The sequence below is a fragment of the Balaenoptera borealis genome, assembly GCF_965194805.1.
Source record: "Balaenoptera borealis genome assembly, chromosome: 2".
Classification (NCBI taxonomy): domain Eukaryota; kingdom Metazoa; phylum Chordata; class Mammalia; order Artiodactyla; family Balaenopteridae; genus Balaenoptera; species Balaenoptera borealis.
Window position 1 is genome coordinate 65,924,507 of NC_138867.1, and position 18,657 is coordinate 65,943,163.

The 18,657-nt window shown below is 38.6% G+C and overlaps 1 protein-coding gene across 5 annotated transcripts in view; it reads left to right on the forward strand.

Annotated features, from left to right (window-relative positions):
* Window positions 1–18,657, forward strand: part of RASGRF2 (Ras protein specific guanine nucleotide releasing factor 2) — a 230,134-nt gene that overhangs the window by 97,105 nt on the left and 114,372 nt on the right. For all 5 annotated transcript variants that reach the window (XM_082375417.1, XM_082375418.1, XM_082375421.1 and 2 more), the window contains exons 8-12: window positions 26–135; window positions 884–1,002; window positions 6,603–6,763; window positions 7,710–7,776; window positions 8,313–8,449. In XM_082375417.1, the coding sequence (XP_082231543.1) occupies window positions 26–135; window positions 884–1,002; window positions 6,603–6,763; window positions 7,710–7,776; window positions 8,313–8,449 (594 nt within the window). The remainder of the gene's footprint in view (window positions 1–25; window positions 136–883; window positions 1,003–6,602; window positions 6,764–7,709; window positions 7,777–8,312; window positions 8,450–18,657) is intronic.

Here is an 18,657-nt window from a genome sequence, read left to right on the forward strand (position 1 = left end):
CATGCTGGCCTTTGTTTGCTTTTAGATCCCCAGGTATATCATCACACTTCATGAACTCCTAGCTCATACTCCCCATGAACATGTGGAGAGGAAAAGTCTGGAGTTTGCTAAATCCAAACTAGAAGAACTGTCCAGGTATGTGGAGAATTTATAACAAAGGTTTGATCTGGCAAAGTAGCACATTAGTCTTTTGTGGAAACTGAATATATATGTCCAGGGAACAAGAAGCAAGACACAATCCAGCTTCTCAGATTCTGCTGAACATTAAATGCTAGCTCCTGAGATGGTGCTGAGTCAGCATGCACATTAATTTTAACCAAGAAAAAAAATATCTTTGAAAATGGTTTTATGGCATGTAAATTTATATAATTGAGATTAGGCATATTTTGGTTTAAGTTTGAAAATGTTCACATTTCTTTCATCATAATAGAAGAATGGTTGTTAGTTGCATTTTTGCATCCATATTTGGTAAGAAGTTGGAGAATGTATATTTTGGATTTATCAGTGACTTTTCAGTGTTTTGGCATCTGTGTTCCTTTAGCTTATATGGGATAAATGGTATAAAGTTCTCTAATTTACTCCACCTCTAAGAAATGGCATCCTAATTTCAATGAATGGAGCTGTTCGTAAAATAATATATTGCTTTCCTGTTGCCTTTACAAGGAGCATTCTCAGGATACTCACTTATCCTTAGGAATCATGATGTACATTTGCTTTGCTTTGAGTCATGACTTGATGAAGGCTAGAAGTCCAGCATGACTTACCCTACAGCCCCAGTTAGACTGATACAAGTTCAAACCCTAGCTTCCGAGATGGAGCTCCTTTGCTTATCTGCTGGGGCAATAGAAAATCTCTCACTGTGATCCTGTATTGTGTCTGACAGGGTCATGCACGATGAAGTGAGTGACACTGAAAACATAAGGAAGAACCTCGCCATAGAAAGAATGATCGTAGAGGGCTGTGATATTTTGCTGGACACTAGCCAAACTTTCATCCGCCAAGGTAAGTCCTTGTTCAGCAGACCCACCATCTAAGTGGTCTCTGCACCTGTCACATTATCACTGGCAGATCCAGGAAAGCATTTTGGAGCAGGCTTGATTTAGCTGTTTGATTGATGCTGTTCATGCAGGATGTCCCCATGGCCTTGACCGAGGCTGTGGTTGAGGCCCACCTTTGTGCTGTTTCTTTTCAGGGGCCATGAAAAACAGCAACACAATAATAGTAAAGCACGAGTGGGACAGTAAATTACATTCTGACTGGACTCTCCTCCTCAGTGGACCGGACATTCTCTACAGCTCCAGGGAGGACAGATTGCTCTGGCCGATTGGAGTGGCAGTGCCAGGTGGTGACGACATCCAGGCAAAGGCCCAAGAGAAACTTGCATTACTCAGAGCCCTTTCACATAGCAGTGGGGACAATGTCCGAAGTGAAAACAGCTGTCTCTTGTTCCCATTTTTCATCAGCACTTCCGGATCGGCCCCACATGATATGATTTGATTCAATTGGTAACTCCAGTTGCCAGATGAAATGTCTCACTATCAACTTGCCCTGCCATATTTCGGTGATGGCGAAGGTATCATGTTTGAGGGGTGTGCTTTGGGGGCATCACCCAGTAAATTGAGCTTTTGAAGAGTTGAAAATATTTGTACTGGAAACTGTAGAGAAGCAACAACCTAACAGTCCATATTCCTCCGTGGCTTTCATTACAGAGTGCAGGATGTAAACCACACTCCAAGTTCTTTTTAAGTGCTCAGGTGTTCTGGGGGCAGGGGAGCATGCCCCACAAAATCGATTAGTGGCAATATATTGCACACAATCATAATTTTGAACTTGGTGAGGAGTGGCATATAAATTTGGAGCTAGAATTAACCTTTAATGTGGTTTCTCTTTATAACATGCCAATATTATTTGAAGATATTTGCATTTCTAGTGCCTACCAAAATGTGTTGCTTAAAATCTTTTTTTACCTCATCAAACAAGACATTATTTGTGCTACACACGTTAATTTTTGCACAGAACACTTAAAAAATTTACCACATGCTGTTCTATTTTCCATATTTATTTACAAGGAGAGAAATCACACGTACGTTAAAGTTTGGAAGTATATTTCGGGATATGATACCTTTCTCATTTTTGGCTTTAAGTATTCATTTTTCTTTAAGTAATAGTGGACTCTAATGCTGACAACATCAGGCCTTCCTAACTCCCCCTCTATTCCTCCGTACAGACCGTGTCCCCATATTGGCTTCCTGCCTTCCTGGCACTTGTCTGCTTCTGTGCCTTTACATGTGCTGGCCCTAGCCTGGGCACCAGGAATGCCCTTATCCACCTTTCTTGTGCCTATGGAAGGTCTGCTTGTCCTACTGGGCTCAGGTCAGACACCTCTAAAGAGCCTTTTAAATTTCCTTCTCATCTTCCCCTCCTCTTTCCTCCAGTTAGAATGAATTTACCGTCCTCCTCATTCCCAAGCCCCTTTGCTCCTGGTGCATGTATTTCATCCGCTTGCTTGCATGCCTGTCTCTCCCAGTAATTGTAACTCTGAAGGGCAGTTTTTATGAATTCTCTCTTGCCTAGTACAATGCTTTCCATTATAGATACCCGGAAAATGAACAATGGATTAAATTGAATTGCTTGTTGAACTACAGTTTTGAATGTCAGCTGTCTTGTTTTGTATTTTTCTTGTAATTGGAGTTCACTGAAAAATACTCACTAAAGGACTTGAGCTGTATACTATGTGAAAATGGTAACAAAAGTTTTTGTAACTAGTATTCAATTTCTGAAAGGACTTTGGACTGAAAAGTATTATTACACATAAACATTTAATATATTTCTACAAACTTAGTTGAAAAATGCTAGAAGGTCGAATCCAATGAAAAAATCATATTTTTTTTCATTGCACCTGGAGGAAAAACAGTCATGAGCCGCCTCTCCCTTTGATTCATGTCCAGATGTTATTTATAGCTTGTTCTGTACTACATGTTTGAGGTGCTTCTGCCAGCTATTAATATATCTGATGTTATTGCTGTATTGATATTGATATAATGATTTGCCTTTCAGCAGTATTTTTCTGTGTTGTTTGGTTTGGTTAGTCTGTTTGGGAATTGTTCAATAAAGGTGTTTAAAAAATCGAACCTTAATCTGAAAGTAGAAAGTAATCCAATTATGGACAATTTGGAAAGTTTGCATTATTTTGCTTTGGTTGCTCCTATTATTACTTTTACTAAATACTTTTAATAGGCTTTAAAACTCGTTGAAGTGGGTTTTTAAAAAAGTTTTTTTAACTTTGATTCTATTTTCTATGAAATGGACTATAGTTTATCTCTAATTGTATACTAATATTTGCATTGTTTACTTTTAGGGGTGATATACGGTCTGTTTTTCAATGCGTGAGTGCGTGTGCAAACGCTTATGTACAAATATGTATGTGGTTTCAATCTCAAATGAATTTTTATTCTGAGGACTAGAAAAAATAAGGTCATCTGAAAGGCCTCCTCCGAATAGGTGTGATAGCCAATCTTGAATGTCAATCTGTAGGAATTTCGTGATTGAAAAAACAGGTTTTATTGTAAATTGATTCCAATTACTAGATGGTTGATGAGTACGATGCAGAGGACTATATCATAGCAGTGGTCTGACACTGTCATTTATTTTCCAAAATCTTTTCAAAGTTTCTTGAGCAAAAGTGTCTGCGGCAATAATAGGTAGACATATAACCACGTCATGGAGGTCAAATCCTGTCTCCTCCACTTCCTTGCTGTGTGATATTGGGCAATTTACTTAACCTCTCTTTGCCTCAGTTTCCTCCCTTTAAGTTGGGGAATAGTAGTAGCTGTCTTTTAGGGTTGTTGTGAAGATTAAATGTTCATAAAGGCGTCTAGGCTAGTGTCTATGAGATTATGACATAAACCTTAAAAACGAAGATCTAAATTTTGGAATGGGTGTCTATTTTCAGTAACGTGAAATATATATGAATATTTATTAGAAGATAAAGGCACTTTAAGTTGACATTTTGTGCAAAATCCATTATACTGAGTCATTGTTGTCTGGTGGAAATGTGAATCAGGAAAATTAAATAAAGGTGACCGAATTTAGAGGTAAATGCATTGAGAATGAAACATGAACCTCTGTGGTACTTTAATCATTCCCAGACTCAAAATCATGTACTTTCAGTGTACCAGTGTCCTTTGAAATTGTAACGTGGGGTCTAGAAATAGTTATACCTTCTCAAACGCCTAATCCAATAACCTGGAAATTGCTCTTCATTCTTTTACACTACTGAGTGGAATTAAGAATAAGGGCATTAGCCAGTCTTGAATGCCATGCTATGGGAATCTAGTGATTGAAAAACAGAAGTGTTTTGGTAAGTTGACCCCAATTATTAGATAGACTGATGATGATGGTGATGCAAAATATCGTATCACAGCAATGGTCTGATACTGAGGAATTACTGATTCAAGACTATGAGTTCTCTAATTTGTATTAACTAGAAAGGAATCCTCAAGTCTCATAGTTGTGTTGAAACATCATGTCAAACATAAGATGAAATGTGAAAAAAATATCCACTTAACTGATTTTTCAACAAGCTTATTTTATAAACCAGTGTTGAAATTGCTCACTTTTAATTCAGATGTATACACTTCTGTACATACCTAATGCACACAGTCTCCTATTTGGATATGAGATGAACAGTTATAGATTAAGCATATTAGTGTATAGTTGCCAAGGAAACATTGGTTTTTTTTTTTACCTCAAAGTTAAAATTCACGGTAATGATTAATATATGAGTTAACAGTGTACTCTATAATTTCTGATTTACAAAATCATTAAATGCTAGAAGCATTTACCAGTGAACACATTATTATCCAGTTTTCATAGCCTTGGTTATATCCCTTCTGAAAATGACTCTCAAACCCGCTTGCCCACCTGTCTATGCTGCAGTCTTCCGCTCTGCCCTAACCTATCTGCCTAGATGACTCACGACCGCCCATGGCAAAGCTAGAACTTACTGTCTTTTCCCATCCATTCCCTTTCTGACTTTCAGTTGTTATGCTGCTGAATCCACTGCCATCTCCTGGCGGGGATGACCCAGGTCCTCTGGAAGATCTCCTGTGGCTTCGGTTTCACCCACGGGTCTCATGAATACAATCCTGCTGCTGCTGTTACTTGCCCATCTACTCCTCTAAGCATTCTGCCTTCTGCTTTTTTCATTGCTCCGTTATTCTTCATATTTAATTACATGCTGCCTGTGCTCTCTGCCACTTTGCTCCCACCTACCTCTCCTCCTTCTTGCCCATTCCTTTCACTGGAACCAAGCCTTCTCCCGCCCTCATTCCCCAGTCCCACACCCTCCCCCAGGACTGCCTCAGCAATTCTGCCTTTGTCAAGCAGCCCCACCTAAACACTCACCTGAATAGATGGAATTCAGGGAATCCGTAGAAACTTGGGTTCTTTACCCCCAGCACATCTTTAGATCTCTGTAAAAGTAGATGCTGTTTGGAATATTCAGATGTTAGTGTAAACATTTTGTGACCCACAATCATAGTTTTACTATTCTAAAACAAACAACAACAACAACAACAAAATCGGGAAACCCAGGAAATGTATGAAGAGGAAAATAAAGTTGCCTGCAATCTCATCTCTTAGTGATGACCACTGTTAATATTTAAGTGATAAATAGTAATTTAATAGTTCTTATGAGGCTGATAGGAGCCTTTGTAAGGCTGCATTTGGAGTAGGTGGTGGATTAAACAAATAGTAGAAATATTACTGGCTCAGGGCATTTCAGAAGTCAGAGGCAAGGTATTTGCTAGCATCTTTTGTAGTACTTTTTGGTTTGGTATTTAACTTAGATTAGAATTTTCTTTTGTGGGGAGCAGGCAGTCATTATTAGGGTGAAACTATATAAAGTCTATGCATAGCTTCTCACATTGAATGGAAGACAGTTTTGCTCACAGGAATGTTCTGGGTATAGAATTTGTGTGGTTTCTTTTCCATTTAGATTCCACAAAAAATTTTTATCACATATAATTTAAATGTAACCTGAAATGACTGCCCTTTAAAAATAGTCCTTAACTAAATTGCATTGAATTGTATAATTTGTGTATTTTTATAATGTACATGTATTGTACATTCTATTTTTAAAATACAAAGTAAACTATATTAATGCTATTTATCTACCTTCAGGGCTCCGGGAAAATTAAATTTGATTTGCTTTTTATTAGGTTATTTTATTACTCTATCTAATTATATAATATGTACCTTATTCTTATGTAAATAAATTGATTGAGATCAGATTATGAAGGACAGATGGCAGAAGTGCCTCGTTCTTTGAATTCAATTTGGCTTTCTTGTAAACTTATTTTCCAGCTTGTAGATAATCAAGTCTAAAGTGTTTTACAAAAATAGTAGGAATTAGTGTGCAACCCTTAAAACGTAATGCATTGTTTCTTCTGCTCCGAGTGCAGGGGATTTACTTGTTCCAATGGTGCATCAAATAAATCCTTGGTATCTTGGGAAACAGGCCCTGGTGTTTTTACATCAGGAACAGCTCTCACTTGACAGAATTGTAATTACTGTGTGTTCTTCACTTTTGTGATCACCAGGTTCTCTTATTCAAGTACCTTCCGTTGAGAGGGGGAAACTTAGTAAAGTTCGCCTGGGTTCATTGTCTTTGAAAAAGGAAGGAGAAAGACAATGCTTCTTGTTTACAAAACACTTTTTAATTTGTACAAGAAGTTCAGGAGGAAAGCTGCATCTGCTCAAGGTACTGGTTTTATATGACTATTCCATTTATGTTCCATGCACTTAAGAGGCATTGAGGTTAACTTAATTATGACTTTCCTATGCCTGCTATCATAAAATAGATTGTCAGATTTCATGGTGAGGTAATATACAGTTACCAATCCTGACATTTACTTTGTTGTCAATTGGATCCAAAGTAATAGAAATTTAAGTGTGCATTGCCATAAAGAAGAGCAATTAAAATCATAACCTGGACAAAATTACTAGTTGGTGACTACTGAGCTACAAAAATCTTGTCAAATTACTGCAGTGTACTGATTATATAATATTTACTAAATGCTCTTTTATCTTGCTCAGTACCAGGAGTGAGCAAACTATGGCCCGCAGCTTGTTGCCTGTTTTTGATAATAAAGTTTTATTGGAACACAGCCATACTCATTTCCTTACATATTGTCCCTGGCTGTTTTCATGCTTTTTTAGAACAGCAGATTTGAGCAGTTGCGATAGAGATCACATGGCTTGCAAAGCCTAAAAGGTTTACTAGCTGGCCCTTAACAGAAGAAGTCTGCCTATCTGTACCTTCTGTTATTAGTGCCTGAAAATATTATCCCACATCACAACAAAGGCTTCCTACTGCTTAAATCACTTCCTGGTTGGAGAGTTCTGCCCTTTGCTGAGCTTCATTCACTCTACAGGACCCCTAAGGTGCCATATAGTCTCCCATAGACTGACTTGCTAAATTTTATAAACATCGGGAGTGAGAGTCGGATGTGGGGAAGAACCATGAAGTTCAATGAATTCAATTACTTTTACACATCTAAGTTTAATTTTGGACTCTATGAAAAATTATTTATGAAGCAGAATTGCTATCTTCTTCTGTGGCAGTTTGAATGTAAGGTTTGCAAATCACAGGTTCCCAACCTGTGAAAGACTCTTAGCCTCTTAATGAAAAATTGGTCTGTTTCCAGACAGGTGGAGTTCTCTCTCTAATAGAATGTACATTGGTTGAGGAGCCCGATACAAGCGATGATGACTGTAAGTCACATACTATCACTTAGAATTATATTAGAATTAAATAATCCTATGGTTTTTATTCATTCATAGCTAAGAAGAGCTGCTTAAGGAAGCAGGAAAGATGTTAAGAATAAACTCCCTGAATTCATTTATATATGAAAAATTCTGTTGAGCCATTTAACCTGTGACCTTGTTAAACCGTCTTTGGGAATTCACATTTTACTGAATTTGTCTCTTGATAGTGACTTTGCAGTGGCAGAAAAGAAAGGGATTGAATTAGTGTGTTGGAATTCCGTAAATTATGGAAATTTAAAAAAAAAAAAAAACATGAAATGAGAAGGAAAGCAGGATCCTAGTCCTGAGTAACCTACTGATCTCAGTTTCTTCATCTGCTTATGAGCTTAACAAAGCCTTCCCCATGCCCAAGAAGCACCACATTGCTGAAATGAGATCCTGGACTTAAATGCACATTGATTGTATTACTAGAACCATGTGAAAGCAACTGTCACTCATATTTTTGTGTTCACATCTAATTGTTTGGTTTACATGTGTTGAAGCCAAAGGTTCTGGGCAAGTGTTTGGACACCTGGATTTTAAAATAGTGGTGGAGCCTCCTGACGCTGCCCCTTTCACTGTGGTCTTGTTAGCACCTTCACGCCAGGAGAAAGCTGCCTGGACGAGTGACATCAGTCAGGTAAGCAAGTGGCTTTGGCCCTAAGTTGGGGTTTTTTTTTGTTTTAAATTTTACAACATAAAGTTTTGGGAAGGAGTTTTAGAGTCAATTTATTTTTATTAGAAAATTATATCTGGTTGCTGTGGTCACTACCAGTACCACTATATGTCTTCATGTATTAAATCATTTGTGGTTGTTGTTTGTTTAAAATTTACTTGAAATGTAGTTATTGCATTTTGTGTCCTGGGCACTTTTGTACAAGCTGATAATGTAATCACTTGTGTTAGACAGTGTTAAAATTGCCCTGTGAGTAATAAATTCTCCAGTGACCTCACTAGATTTTTTTTTTTTTTTTTTTTTTGCTTATTTGTTACTGAGGTAGGAAAATGGTGAGAGATTCAAAAACAGCTAACAAGGACTATGGAATCAAATCAAAGAAGAGATACTGTCTGTAGTATGAAGCCTGAAAATGAGCTCCTGTATTTTATATAGAAAAAATTAGGGAACAGATTTGCTTACCTTTCCTTGATCAGCAATGCCCAGTTAGGGAATTGCTTCATTTATTCAGCATTTGAAAGAATGTCAAAATTAGTGATGATTGGACTTGGGCATTCTTCAATCCAAGCTCCACATTAATTTTGGTTCCATTAACCAATCTAAGTGAAAAGGGAAGCTGTGTAAATATTAAAAGAAAGCTTGATTATTATCTTCAAAGTTGTTAACTCAAGGAAGAGTGGGGCAAACAGGAAAGGCATATGCTATAGATCCCATTGTCTTCCTTTTCCGAAGAGCTCATAGTACTTATATACAGTAAGTCCCCTACATACAAACTAGTTCTGTTCTGAGAGCGCATTCATAAGTCCAATTTGTTCATAAGTCCAACAAAGTTAGCCTAGGTACCCAACTGACACAATTGACTATATAGTACTGTACTGTAATAGGTTTATAATACTTTTACACACAAATAATACCTAAAAAAAAACAAAAATTAAAGAAAGCGGTTTTAATCTTACAATACATTACCTTGAAAAGTAGTGTAGTACAGTACAACAGCTGGCTCTTCTTAGCATACCAGTTCATCACTACTACTTTTGCACTTGCTTCCGGACATCCTGGGCTTGAAATAAGATACTGTACTACTGTACTCTATATAGTACTGTACAGTAAAGTACACAAAAGCACAACCACTTGTACAGGATACACGCACGTGACAATGTACGCCAGACACGTGAACTAACTTATGTGATTGGACATGCAAACACACGTTAGCATCTTTGGCAGTTCAAAACTTGAAGGCTCATATGTAGGGAACTTACGGAACTTACTGTATAAGACTTAGGTATAAATAGAAACTATATCATAGTTCTTCAGATACTTAATTTTTTTTGGAGTGACTGAAAACTGAGGGGAAATAGAAGGAAAATGAATGGGCAAAATAATTATTTTTGTATGTCAAAGAAATTTTACAGTCTCATTTGACCCTTACAGTAGTATTCTGAAGGCTAACAGAAATAGTAGTCCCATTTCACAGGTGAGAAACCTGAGGTTTGGAAGGTTAATAAGCATTTGTCCAAATACACAACTGTGTTGAGTCAGTACTCAAACCTAATCTAGGTCTTTTATTAGCACTCTAAATATCCTCTACTGGAAACCTGGATTTTTACTTCTTTTCTCCCAGGACTGTTTTGATGATGAATAAATAGCTGAAGTGAAGGTGCTGCTTTTCTGGTTAACAAAGGAATGAAAATATGGGATCTTGTGTATTTGCATAATTACATCCTTGTGTTGATTTATTAATACTTTCATTAGCTCTATGCTGTATGAATTAATACTTTAATTAAGTCTCTGTAGTACATCTTTTACCTGATGAGACTCTGAATCAGTCATTGATTCTATGCACGTTAATTGAGCAATCACCATGTGCTGCCAGGTACTGTGTAGGTACCAGGGATATGGCAACGGTCCCTGCTCTCAAGGAGATAGGCAGGCTAGTAGGGAAGAAAGGGAAGTAGACAACTTAATGCAACAAAATTTTGTATGTGTTGTGAAGCCAAGATAAGTAGGAAAAATAGGGAGAATTGGAGTGTAGGCAAAGATGTTTTTCCAGCTGCTTATAGCTTCTACCTTATGATGTAACTGGGGCTCCTAAGATACAGAGTTGATAAAAGCATTAAGTGATCTTCCTTAGGGGGCCTGGTGAGGCATTGCTAAGAGAGAAAGACCCATGGGGTGCATGAATGATTCTATGCCTGGTGCTTTAAAGAAAGGGTCCAATACTTTGCTTCCCAGAAGCATCCAAGTGATTCTCTCTACTTAGTCTACATCTTGAGTTGAGTATACAACTTCTTCCTGTTTCTCCAAGTTTCTATGACTAATATATTAAGCTGATTATATGTACAATTGAATTGGAGAAGGAAACAACAGAAAATTGTATCTTTCTGAGGGACGATGATATCATTACATGAAATTACTGTGTTCCATAGAGCCTTGATATCGTGTGTCTTTGACACTTATGATTTCAGCCATTCAATAAATATATTTATGGAGTGATACTGTATGCCAGGCACTATTTAGGCACCTGTGATATATCATGGACAGGAGGCAACAGCAACCAGAAATTCCCTGACCTTGTGTAGTTTACATTCTAGTGTGGGGAAAACTGAAAATAGCAGTATACATAATAAGTAAGTATATAATATTTTATGTCAGAGGGTGATAGGCCAGGGTAAGAAGGATTGGGCTACTGGAGGTAGATGGGGGTTGGTACAATTTTTAAGAGGTGATCATCTTATTTTGAAGAAGACATCTAAACAAAGACTGCAGCAGGTGATGGAAATACCGTGTTGATATGCAATGAAGGGAAAGTCGTTCCCTTGGCAGTGCAGAGGGAACAGCCACTGCAAAGACTCTAGAGTAGGAGGACACTGCATATTTTGAGTAATAGCATGAAGGCTAGTGTGGCTGAAGGGGAATGTGCAAGAGGGAAAATACAAAAAGAGGAAGTAATTTAAGTGGAGTTGTTAAGTAAGCAGTGGGATATAGATGTTAAGCGCTTGGAGGGAGGTCCAGGTGGGAGACTCTATGCCATTTAGATGGTATTTAAGGCCTGTTGAGATCAGCCAGGGAGTAAATGTAGATAGACTGAGAAGAGGGCCATGGACTGGGTGAGGAGTCCTGGAGAACAACAAAGAAGAGAAGGAATCAGCAGAGCAATTGGAGGATAGCCAAGAGGACATGGTGTCCTGTAAGTCAAGTGAAGAAAATGTATCAGGGAGTGGGGAGTGATGATGTCAGCTGCTACTGAAAGCTGAGTCTGGTAGTGAGTGTTCTGAGACGCTTAGTGATTTTCCTGACTCAGGGTTTGAATGGTGAGTGGTAGACACAGAGTGCTCCACTATTGATTGAGCCTAGCCTACTACTCAGCAGCCTGCATCTCAACCGGGCTTTGTTCTCTGCTTAAAGCATTTTCATCTTATGGGGAAAATTATGTGCTGTACACACGTTGATGGAATTTGTCAGTATTCCAAGTATGCCTCTGGACATATTCATTATTAAGATGAGTCTACAGAATGCTTGAAAATGTACTTTTTAATATTTTATCATGTATATGTAAAAATATGGACACAAAAAGGAAACCAGAAAGACTCCCAGCACCCAGATCACTAAATAAATGTTTATCAAAGTGTCTTCCACAGATAATTACCGGAAGGTTGTTTTCTTTTTTTTTTGAATTTTTGAATTTTATTTATTTTTTTATACAGCAGGTCCGAAGGTTTTTTATTTAATACAGATTCCTGAACCCACATTCCAGACACCCCCCAGGTTTAACAAGCTCCACAGATCATTTTTGTGCAATTAAATTTGAGAAACCCTGTTCTGAAAATCAAATGTTTCCACCTCTAAAACCCTCATAATCCTGCCATACAGAAATAATTTAACAGTTCGGCTCTACGTGTATATATGCATCATTTTTTGCTTTTTACATCTTTTTATATTCCTGTGAATTCGTCATATTGGTATCTTCTAATAGCAATATATGTATATTCTATCATGTTAACTTACCACTTTTCTAGCTCTTTCTGAATAATTAGGCATTCAGGCAGTTTCCAAGTTTCAGCATTAATATATGATGTGGTGCTAACCATCTTTGCACAGGGAGTTTCTCCCCTTTTAAAGGTCCCTTGGTGGTGTATCTTACCCACAGCCGGTAAGGCTGGTACAGGGGGCCTGATCACTTTCATGATTTCCTGATACATGACTCGACAGACTGCCCAAACGCTCCAAGGAATATGTAACTCATCATTTCACAACATCATCAGCAAGGTATCTGTGCAACTTTCTTCTAAGTCCTGCCAATGTTGAGTTTTGTCACATTTGTCACATTTTCCTATTTAATGGAAAAGTGATATTGCTTTCTAGTGGTTTTAATTTACATTTCTGTAATTATCAGTGAGACTAACATTTTCCACTGTTTCTGTTTCTTGTCTGTTTATACCAGATGGACATTTATCCCTTGGAGCTATCCTTACAGACTAGGGAAATGAGCATTTTCTTTCAGTCCAAATTATGAATATGTTCTCCATTATTTTGTCTAATTATTTTTGTCACTCTTTGTCTTGCAAAATTTTAATTTTTCCTGGCTTGATTTGATACCACCTTGCTAAACTATTGTACCGTGTTATACTAATCACGTGTAGTTCTTATTTGAGATAATAAAGTGGTGCCTGACTATTGATACAATCCCAGTTTCACATAGAGAACTCTATACAAAAATTAAGATGTTTAGCTTTGTCAGGCCTCTCTCTCTGAAGCTGTAATCTTTAGAAGTAACAATGGCTTGAACGATTAATTATACTTTTAGTTCCACCAGCAAGGTCATAATTAACCGTTGGTGCCTCCAACAAAATGTGCAAGTGGTTAATGGTCTTGACCAATAATTCTTCCCTTTTTCATCTATTTATAGGGAAAAATTTGAGGCTGAAGATTTGACCATTCATTTCAATATAGTGCATTCATTTGTGCATGTCTCACTGTCATACATAATGGTGTATTAAACAGATTTTTCTATAATTATGGGTATCAACTAAAATGCAGAATTAAAATTCACCTCTGAGCTTCTTGGTTTGGGCAGATGTGTCAAAATACAGGCAAATTTGTGGCACACTGACATGCTTCCTCCCTTAAAATAACTTCTCTGGAATCAATAGGGAATATTTTACTTTAATATAAAAAGGTGAAATTAAAAGAGAGAAATTGAATTTACTGTTCTTCCTACTACTTAGATGTATTAGGAAGGTAAAAAGAAATATGGTGACACAGTAGACCACTGACTTTGACCAGATATTTCCTTAAGCAAGACCCTCAAAAAACCTTGCTGGAGGGAATTCCCTGGTGGTCAAGTGGTTAGGACTCTGCACTTCCACTGCAAGGGACACAGGTTCAATCCCTGGTCGGGGAACTAAGATCCCACAAGCTGTGCAGTGCGGCCAAAAAAACCCCCAAGAAACAAAAAATAAATCAAAAAAATTACCTGGGCCTTTTGTGAGTATACATATTCCCAGGCTCCACCCTGGTCATAGTCATCACAAACTGAACTAGAATAGCTGTGACCTAGGAATCTGCTTTTGTTAATATCCTATTAATTTCAAGGTTTACAGTAATTCACATAAATTCAATATATCCTTAAAGATTTGTGACATCCTGATTATTTTCATGTCTTTCTTCTTAACTGAGTGAACTGCATTCATTTTCCCAGGACTCAGTCTCTTCTCCCCAACACAACCAAGATATGTGCTTATATGATCATGAATATATACCATGGCTTCCAATATAAATATGTTCATACACACATTCGTAAACATAAATTCTGTTGTAGTTTAACTTTTTTCTGGAAGAGAACTCTTTCTTCAATGTGGCAGTACTGAAAATGCCAAATGGAAGTGAGATAAAAGCAAAATTGTCTGGTTGATGTAGAACTGGTGGACCCAGAGCCCCCAGGAGTCCTGTTTGTTCACACCCTTGCTGTCACTGAAGCCTGTCTGTGGAGCCTCTGAGAAACGAGTCCATTTCAAAACCACTCCTCTAGTTACAAAGCAGAAACTAACACACCACTGTAAAGCAATTATACTCCATTAAAGATGTTAAAAAAAACCAAAAGACACTCCTGTATTATAAATATACTGTAATATGTTTTATATATACATGTATGTATATAGATAGATATATATATATATTCATCCGTCGCACAGATAGGTGTGGCAGTTATCAAAGACCTTTTTGTACATTTAAATATGACTTCTTATTACATGGTCTTTTGAGCTATAGTTCAGATTGCATGTACATTTTCTTCTCCTGAAACTTGAGTGTAAGTGAAAATTTCTTTTTCTTCCTGCTGAAAGTAATTTTAATGCTTAACACAATGAATCAGAAAGATTTATGAATGAGATCTGACATTGGATAATAAGATGTTCAAAAGTGGTCACATAAATCTTCTCTTTTGGATCTAAAACACTTATCCCAAGTGTCAATTCTGGCAGTGTGGAGGACTGCACCGATTTAGATCCCTTCTAGCTACAAACAAGAAATGTTTAATACATAAAATCAGTATAATAAAAAAATTTAATACATTGGTGGTATTCACAGATATAAAGGGAAATCTCTAGTTGCCGGAAATAACAAGGGAACTTAAAGTCAGGGTAGACAGCATGTAAACTGAAGACACAGAGACTTGGGAATGATTTTAGTTTGGATATTGGTCCCACGCCTGAGGGGTATTAACAAAAGGAGCGAGGGTTAGCCTTGGGCCCCTAAAAGGAATTGAGATCCTTGTTTGAAGCCCTTGTTTGAAGCCTGGGCATTGAAAGGCTGCCCCCTCCATGAAATAAGAACTCAAAAAACCCATTAGGCCAGGGAAGATATAAGGAAGTTTGTCTTTGTCTTGGGTTCTGGATTTTCTTTTAATTAATTAATTAATTAATTAATTGATTAATTTTTGGCTGCCTTGGGTCTTCGTTGCTGCACACGGGCTTTCTCTAGTTGTGGCGAGCGGGGGCTACTCCTCTTCGTTGCGGTGCGCGGGCTTCTCATTGCGGTGGCTTGTTTTGTTGCGGAGCACAGGCTCTAGGCGTGTGGGCTTCAGTAGTTGTGGCACACGGGCTCAGTAGTTGTGGCGCACGGGTTTTGTTGCTCCTCGGCGTGTGGGATCTTCCCGGACCAGGGCTCTATCTTGTGTCCCCTGCATTGGCAGGTGGATTCTTAACCACTGCGCCACCAGGGAAGCCCCTTGGGTTCTGAATTTTATTTTTTTATTAATTAATTTATTTATTTATGGCTGTGTTGGGTCTTCGTTTCTGTGTGAAGGCTTTCTCTAGTTGCGGCAAGTGGGGGCCATTCTTCATCGCGGTGCGCGGGCCTCTCACTATCGCGGCCTCTCTTGTTGCGGAGCACAGGCTGCAGACGCGCAGGCTCAGTAGTTGTGGGTCACGGGCCTAGTTGCTCCGCGGCATGTGGGATCCTCCCAGACCAGGGCTCGAACCCGTGTCCCCTGCATTGGCAGGCGGATTCTCAACCACTGCACCACCAGGGAAGCCTGGGTTCTGAATTTTGAAAAAGCTCCTTTGAGAAAAACAAATGTGTTTCTGGCCTATGGATTTGAAATTCAGAGTTACAATAGTCACATGGTGTGAAAATTCCAAACTGAGAAATGAATGCAAAAACAATATTTGGACTGTTGCTAACCCAAAATGCTTGGTAGAAGCAAACGCAAAGTCACTGCATTAGCAACACCTCAACAGTTCAGGGCTCATGACAAGGTGCTCAAAATCAAAAATTACAAATCTTGTGAGTAAACGATCTATCAAGAGCGAGAGTCAGAAGACATAGTGAGCAGTAGAATTAGCACTGCTGGAACTTCAGATAATAGAGTGATAACTTAGAAAAGACTGTGAAAAAGAATGTTTAAAATATAATAAAGCTATGAAAGGAAGGAAGGGAAGAAGGGAGGAAAGGAAGAAGGAAGGAAAGAAAAGAATAGATCACTGTGTAAAAAGGACCAGGCTGATCAGTCAAAGAACCAAATAGAAAAATCGAAACATGAAAACTATAGCCCTAAGTCATCCTAAGGCTGTTGTTTGTGTAACTATATTATTGCTTAGACTGTTAAAGGAAACTGAAGGAACACTATTTACTTGCCACAGTTCTTACCAAGCACCATCTCTGCCCTCCCACTCCCTGTGTTGGTTGCCCAAGTGGCATCCCCATTCTGCTCAGAAACAGTGAGAGTGAAAAGTCTAAGGTATAGCTAGAAACATCCCTGGGGTGAAGGATCACTTAACCCCTCCTTCCTTTCCCTGTCTGCGTGCAGTATCTGTCCCCATACAATCTTTTCCCCCATTCCTCCAAACCCCACACTCATAGTTTCATAAGAACAGGGATAATGTTAATCCATTTTCCCACTGGAATTAGGAAAGTGAATTTAAAGTAGTTTACCTTATTCATCTTTTTAAAAAATATTTATTTATTTTGTTGTGCCGGGTCTTAGTTGCAGCAGGCGGGCTCCTTAGTTGTGGCATGAGAACTCCTAGTTGCAGCATGCATGTGGGATTTAGTTCCCTGACCAGGGATCAGACCCGGGCCCCCTCTCTCTTACTGTCTTCTCCATTATAAACGCACACACCTGCCAGCCTCATCTCTTCGTTTTCCCCTGTTTGTTCATGCTTAGAAATGGAGTCATTGGCGTCTCTTTTCATCTAGCCCTGACTGAGAGCTCTCCCTTTGAGGTCCTGTGGCTGTTTTGAGGCCTAAGAGGATACCCCACCTACTGGTAGCTTGGCTCACTGGTGGAAACATTGACTCCATACAACTGGATACTAACTTAGGATATTGCAGTTTCAGGACTAATGGAAGAATACCATGTCCAACTTCCTGCTGCTCAAAACTGATAGGAGGAGCAGCATTTATTTAGCCTAAAGAAGAGCAGCCTATGCATACCCTTTTCTGAAGAGTGTGAAATCTGTGCTTGGAACCAGACGAGCAAAGGCAGGCCCCCATTCTTTGGGGCCCACCACAGAGTGGTTAGTTTGGAACTGTACTCTTCATCCAGTGTTGAGGGAGTTTATAAGAAATGGTTTGGTCAAAACTGTGATTACGGGCTTCCCTGGTGGTGCAGTGGTTGAGAATCTGCCTGCTAATGCAGGAGACACGGGTTCGAGCCCTGTTCTGGGAAGATCCCACATGCCGCGGAGCAACTGGGCCCGTGAGCCACAACTACTGAGCCTGCGCGTTTGGAGCCTGTGCTCCACAACAACAGAAGCCGCGATGGTGAGAGGCCCGCGCACTGCGATGAAGAGTGGCCCCCGCTTGTCACAACTAGAGAAAGCCCTCGCACAGAAACGAAGACCCAACACAGCCATAAATAAATAAATAAATTTATAAGTGATATTTAAAAAAAAAAAAAAAAAAACTGTGATTACTTTAAGGATGTCGTTGAGGATCATGTTCACGACATTATTCAGTGTTTTCCTTAGGAGAACCCATGAGATAATTCTCCTCTGGACTCAGACTAGGGTGAATTGAGCCTCTATTAAACCATGAATTTTGTAGCTCATCATGTGGCCCCCTTGAGTTGGCTGCTGCATAGCTCAGCTAATTTTGGGGACCACGTATAGCAAGTGTTTGGGACTTCTCAACATAAAGTACATGTGGTGGATTGATCCCAGCCTTCATCTTATTATTTTCCACCCTTTATCCAAATCCTCTCTAATTTTCTTACTAATTTTGACTTTGTCTTACTCTATGTATTTTTGTAATCCACCTATGGGAATAAGATATAGTATAAACTCACATGTAAGCACATGTAACCTAATTTGTAGTTAGATAACCATAATTATTCATATAAAAAGATAACTCCAAATTCCAGGTGCTTCGAGAAATGAATTGAGGGGAACTTTAAAATATTCTACTTTATTCCCGGAAGTTGTGATCCTCTATACCTGGTCATTGAAATAATGGCATAAGACATGAGGAAACAAATTTTTAAGGAAAAACAAGCATGAAAGTGGCTGATATGCTAAGTAGGGGATCAATAGTTAGGGGAGGCCAGTGACCCAAAGTTTCTTATATGCATATTCATTCTTTTATTAAACACTGGGGTTTAGGATAAACCCTGAGTTCAAGAGCTCTGTGAAATCGCTTGGCAATCAGCTTCTTCACACCATTTAATTACAGTCATA